The following is a 6,262-nucleotide window of genomic DNA, read 5'->3' on the forward strand; positions in this document are numbered from 1 at the left end:
TACTTCTACTTATGGAAGACTCTATGAGGATATTAGTGAAGGGCTATCATCTATACTAGGAGCCATGCTTGGGCATATTTCTAGAGATGGGAATGCTGTTGCACATTCTTTAGCTAAGTTTGCCTTGGGATACTATTCCTCCCTTATTTATTCAAGATGCTTTAGTAGCTGATTGTAAACTTCTTCATTGATTAATATATTTGACATTTTATTTCAAAAAAAAAAAATGTCCCTGCGTACAGGTCATGTGTCCATTAATTAGTCGGAAACCATGTGAGGAAGGAGAGAAAGCATGGTTGAGAACTTGAGATCTATAAACAAGTACAAAGTTCTTATAGAGCTATGTATTTGGAATCTCTGGCTGGTTTGATAAGATTCCAAACCTCTAACAAGAAGCAGAAACGAAGATTATAAAACAGGATATACAAAACCAATTCTGAAATTCGGATATAATTTCGAATAATTTAAACAAAACTATCTATGGGATGTAGCTTCAATGTGACACAAAAGCTATGGCACAGGTCCAACAAACGTATTGTAGAATACTGAATCACAAATTTCCAGAGGGGATGGCTCGGTGCATTGCCTTCTTTATATAGACAAGAAAACAATCAGAATCAAAGCCACTCCCAATTGTATGAAGTTCTTGGTGCAAGAATAAAACCTAAGCTAGTATGGCCTCACGAAAGCGTGAGGAAACAATTTGGGGAAAATTGAATACTTGGCTTTCATAATCAGCGCAAAAATCCCATAACAAGGGATGTGCATCAAGGCCATACAAAAATACCTGTGAAAGAAAAGACATCATTAGATTATTTATGCTCACAAGTACTCGCAGGTAAAGGCATAAGAGAGGATAGCTAGTATACCACAACGTAGCCCATGGTGTATCAAGCTCGAGGAACGGATATGGCCACCTGGAACATACTCAAAGTAATGTTACTAGCTCTTTAGTGACAGGCTCATAATCATTGTTTTCTCATCAGTTAAGTTTGTTACAGAGAAAAGGTTTCAGTATTATGCATACCATGGGAAACCGAAGGCATGAATGACCCATTGGAAGATGACGTAGAGGCAGCTCCAAAGAACAAAATATGAAAGACGGAACCAAGGAAATGGCTGTAAGACAAGATGGAAATGATATCACTAACATATGGAGAAAGACATGGTATACAAAAACCAGGTGTATAAGAGTTTCCAAGCTGCCAGATTGAAAACTTACAAGGCTATTAAGACTGGTGTCCAGAAGAATAAAAAACGCGTTCAAAGTATGCATGCAACCCATCAACTGCCAGACTCATATACAAGTTGGTCACTGATAAATCTATTGAGGTGTGATGGGAAAATGGAATAAATAGCAGAAGCATTGTATGTTATAAATGATAATGGATAATAATTACAGTTAATGGATGTACTATAAGAATTGGATATATTAAAAAAGTAGAGTCACACCATATTTAGGCCGAGGTGAGAAGTTGATAAGAATGGGACGATGACACACCAAAAGACAATGTCCGTGAGCACAACTGCTCCTGCACAAGTCTGTTACCAAGACATATCAGCTTCTTAGCGTACTGAATATCTCAAACACAAGGCACCCATGAAAATTTCACTGGAACTATAAACTTCTAGTAACCTCTGATGAGATAATAATTAGTTAATTTCTGTACAGAAATATACATTTATTGGAATAGGCTACAGAGTACAAAATGGCTTCTTGATTATCTAACCTGGAATGCAATTTGCATGAGATATCCCCAAAATCCTGCTCTGAGTTGAATCTCCTCCTGAGCATAGTGGCTTTGCAATTTGATGGTTCCGCTATTTCCATTTTTCCTATAAGTATTAACGCTTGCATTATTCTCTTCCAAATCTCTTCTTGTCCCATTTGCAGAGAAGGTTTTGTTTGAGGACAACCACCATCCATAACCAGACACTATGGTCCCCAACTATACAGAGAAATTAGCGATGGGTAAAGCAGGTACTGGTTTGAAATAAGTAGGGCTTTTCTATTTTATGTTTGAAATAAGTACTGTTCATAGATACAAAATAAATGTATCTCTTGGTAGAACTCTGCAGACAATAGGTTACAAGAACTAGAGAGAATTTGTGGAACAGCAGCTAACAGGTAAAGAGTAAATAATGAGATATGTTGAATAGTCTGACATACCCCAAAATACAGCATAACCAATGTGAAAGTCCACCTGCAGATTAACAACATCAAAAATAATAAAGGAGATTCCTAACAGAACACCAACACATAAGGTCAAATATCATCAACAAATGAAAGTCATTTAGATTTGAAGGATTCAAATCTAAGGAGAAAACATGTGCTGAGGATGAATATGGTTTGAAAGTTTAAATAAAATGAGAAAAGTCAAGAATATGATGAATAATACTGACGATTGTTAAGAACTTTGAGTGTGTAGGTTCTTCAATGTTTATTATTAACCAGTTTATGACCAATTTATCAACTTGTTTGTCTTTTCAGAAGCATTTTGATACAAGTTGTAACCAGTTCTATCATGTTTTTATGCAGACAAAACGTATCTTAATCAAACAGCTGCAAAGTCATGTGCCTTAAGCACATGAGGTGCGGAATGTTGGGTGAGCTTGAAGTATCATCCTCTCACACAACTGCCTTACCAAATTGATCAAAGGTCGTAAACTGCTATTACTATCATATCCTTAAGCTAGGATTACTCTAGATGAGTCATTAATCTACTTTCCTAATGGGGGTATGTGCAAAAAGTAATGAAGCAAAACAATTGTCAACAAACACAGAATTAGGAACACAAACTCAAACTCGTTTACCGAGATCAACATATCTAGTCATACATCAAACTGTAGATGCTGGGCATAAACGAAATCAATCTTACTCGGTGTAGTAAATGAAAATGGAAGCATCCCAGGCCAAAACATCCCAAGCCAAGAAGCCGGCCAAGACCAGAAACGACACAAACCGAATGGCCAAGAGCCAACCAGGGTGAAGCCCTTTCCAGCAACTAGTCCAGAGCTGCGAAGTACTAACATGTCCCTTGGGCAATGCACTCACGAACACCTCGCCATCGGGTCGGGTCACCAGAAGGCTCTCATACACGGTGCTGTCTTCGACTCTCTCCGAAGCTCCTTCCTTCCTCCAGATGACCCACAAAGCCCAAACCAAGGAGAGGCCAACAATGCCGAAGCAGACGAAGTCGTACCAGTAAACCACGAGTGCCATGGTTGGAGGGGTCTCTGGGTTTGTTGGTCCGGAAATGAAGACCCAGAATTGGGAAAATGGGGTTGAGAAGGGTCATTGTAGGGTGTAATTGCTCTTCAGGGAAAGTGTTTCGGTTGATAGTTTGATGGGGAGACCGGTAGTTTTGACCGTCCGGTCTGAGTGAAGGGCCAGTTCTAGTGATGGTCTTATTGGCACGTTGTACGCTTTTAGGTGATTGGTCGGTGATAAAGTATGCTAAAGATGGAGCCATGGAGTACTACCCCTTCCAAAACGTTGGGCATTCTGAGTTCGCTACTTTACTATATAGTATGCACTAGGCTACAAGCATGTGTGTCTTATTTGTTTGACCCTTCTATTTTCTTTTCAGATTTTTCTTTTCTCGAATTTACCGGGAGTAGAATAGAGATGGCAACCAAGCCAGGTCGAGTCACATTCGGCCCATTTTAAGCTGATCTATTCATGCTTCATATTATTTTTGGATCGGTCTATTTATTATCGTGCTCGAACTCATACCGGCCTTTTTACTTGAACGTTAAGCCCGACTGTGCTCATGGATGTCCACCAATTAATGATATGGTGTAGGACGCGTTTATTGTTGTCTCGTTAAAAACTTTGTTAGGTAACAAAAATTCAGTTGAATAAAAATAACCCTTATCGAATGAGGAAAAAAGTGCAACGCGCCTATGTCTTAGGTTGCATAATTTTGAATGCTCCTCCTGATAGTTGTAAGTTTCAATCATATATGCGATAAAATACGTGTACCATTTATAGTGGATATGGGAGAAGAGTCGAGAAACCCCCTATGTGGATAATCCACATTCCAATTGACCGACTAATTTGAATTGTTTTGTTATGAAGCAAAGATATCCGCCCCAAACAAACTAATGTCGGGAGTTTACTGAAACTATTGAATTCAAATTATGATAAAGTAGCTCCTGGTTGTGTTGATCACATAAGTGAGACCATATGTGATTTGCATAAAGGGGACTTATCATAAATTTCCATTCCTGCAAAGATTATGATAATACCAACAAAACCATGATATTCTCAATAAATCTTACCTCATATGATAAGAATAAAACTAATTTCATATGCTCAAATTATAGATAAAGATATGGCAAAATAGCCAAATTACCGCCTAACTTTTCTCATGACTGCCGATTTACCCCCTGACATTTCAATTTTGATTATTTACACCCTCACTTTTCTAAATGTTGCCAATTTACACCCTATAGTTAAAATTTTAGACTTTCCATCCAATTTCTCCGTTAATTTTGTTAGCATGTGTGGGGCCTTTTCGTCTCTGCAATTTTCACCTAAAATAAAAAAAATACTGCTATTCGTTTCCTACAACTGTTTTTTTTCCCTCATCCTCTCATCTTCTTCTCTATCTATCTCGCAATTATCTTCTTCTCAACATGACCTCTTCCTCTATGTTCCTTTTATCGAGATCAATATAACACAATCCCAACTTGAATCAATCAAGATGACCTTCACATGCTTGCTGTAATTTTAATTTTCATATCCATACATATAAATATTTTAGTTTGTTCGATGGCTTCTCAATCTTATACACAATACAAAGCCCTCCAACTGGAAACATCGAAGATCAAATTCTCATATGAATGTTTGAAATATTAATGACCAACCTGACCTTTAAAGAAAAAGAAAACCAGAAACCTAAATGATCAAAGACCGTTTCTCCTTCAGTGATATGATCATCCAATCATTTGATGTGACTAGCAAATATTAATTAAGCAATCAGTTGCAAGCTAACGACCAATCTTGAAATAAAGGGAGTGAAGAAGAAGAAGAGATGGACGAGGAAGAAGCGACAAAAGGCGTGTTTTTTTTTTTTTCCTTTTTTAACGAAGAACAGTTTTGTATTTTTTTAATTTATTTCTTTGACGATGTGTTGGTTTGTTTAATTTTTTTTTGTGATAGTTGAAAAGACAAAAAAGCCCCTCACGTGCTAACCAAATTAACGAAAAATTGGATGGAAAGTCTAAAAAACAACGATAGGGTATAAATCGGCAACAATTAGAAAGGTGAGGGTGTAGATAATCAAAATTGAAATGCCAGGGGGTAAATCGGCTGCCATGGGAAAAGTCAGGAGGTAATTTTGCTATTTTGCCTAAAGATATTAGCTAAAGAATAACAATATAAAGGAACAACAATGAACACATATACCTTTATACAATATTCCGAGCATTGAAATTTTAATATGGCATACTTAACCATAAATATCAATTTGTACAATTGAATAATTTCACATAGGCTCAATAGGAGCTTCTTATTTAATTCATAATTTCATGAAAGTTAGAATAAGTTGTAACACTATGAACATGATTCGAATTCGATTTCTTAGTCTTGTCATAATACTTATTGAGACAATAAGTCATTCTGACTATAATAGAATGAGTATATGTGAGCTTTACACTGTTTGATTCAATGAGCGAGTATAAGCATGAAGTTCTTTCATTCTGTCTCCATCCTCGTTCGATCCCTGGCCGGAAGTGGAGGTTTAGACTCTTTGAAGCTCTCTCCATCCTCGTTCAATCCATGGCCGGAAGTGGAGGTTTCGGCTAAGCAAGGCGAAGGGAACTGTGGTGGTTGTGTGCGGTGGCTAGACCTGGTGCATGTCACTGATATCACCTGGGCTTGGTCACTGTCCTCCATTCTGTCTTTTGGTGAAGGCGGCGTCACCAAATGGCTATCGGATGCCATGTTTTTTGATACTGCAGAGAGCGAAGGTGGTGGGAGAGAAAGAAGAGGGAAGCGGCCGAAAGAGTGAGAGAGAGAGGGTATGAGGTTCCTAAGGTTTCCCATGTTATTAACTCCTTATTTATAGTATGCGCGAAATGATGAATTTGCCCTTGTGGCAAAATTACCCGGAATGTCCTAGCTAACCTCTTTCGGGTTTCAGACTCATTTTTCATCAATAACTCCTTTTTCATTTTTTCAATTTCACTTGGTCCAAAACTAGAAACTTCATTATAACCCAATTTGTCGTCCTCGGAACCTCAGCAAACTTTTGAC

At 37.8% G+C, this 6,262-nt stretch overlaps 1 protein-coding gene across 1 annotated transcript; it reads right to left on the bottom strand.

Annotated features, from left to right (window-relative positions):
* Positions 1-386: 386 nt before the first annotated feature.
* LOC112193874 lies at positions 387-3,364 on the bottom strand. The gene is made up of 8 exons (XM_024334125.2): positions 2,880-3,364; positions 2,171-2,204; positions 1,731-1,949; positions 1,453-1,542; positions 1,223-1,288; positions 1,028-1,119; positions 870-917; positions 387-787 (listed from the first exon to the last, which is right to left on the bottom strand). Exons 1-8 carry the CDS (start codon positions 3,221-3,223, stop codon positions 670-672), a joined length of 1,011 nt encoding a protein of 336 aa, XP_024189893.1. The 5' UTR covers positions 3,224-3,364; the 3' UTR covers positions 387-669.
* Between the last annotated feature and the right edge of the window lie 2,898 nt (positions 3,365-6,262).

The sequence above is a fragment of the Rosa chinensis genome, chromosome 3 (assembly GCF_002994745.2).
Source record: "Rosa chinensis cultivar Old Blush chromosome 3, RchiOBHm-V2, whole genome shotgun sequence".
Lineage (NCBI taxonomy): Eukaryota > Viridiplantae > Streptophyta > Magnoliopsida > Rosales > Rosaceae > Rosa > Rosa chinensis.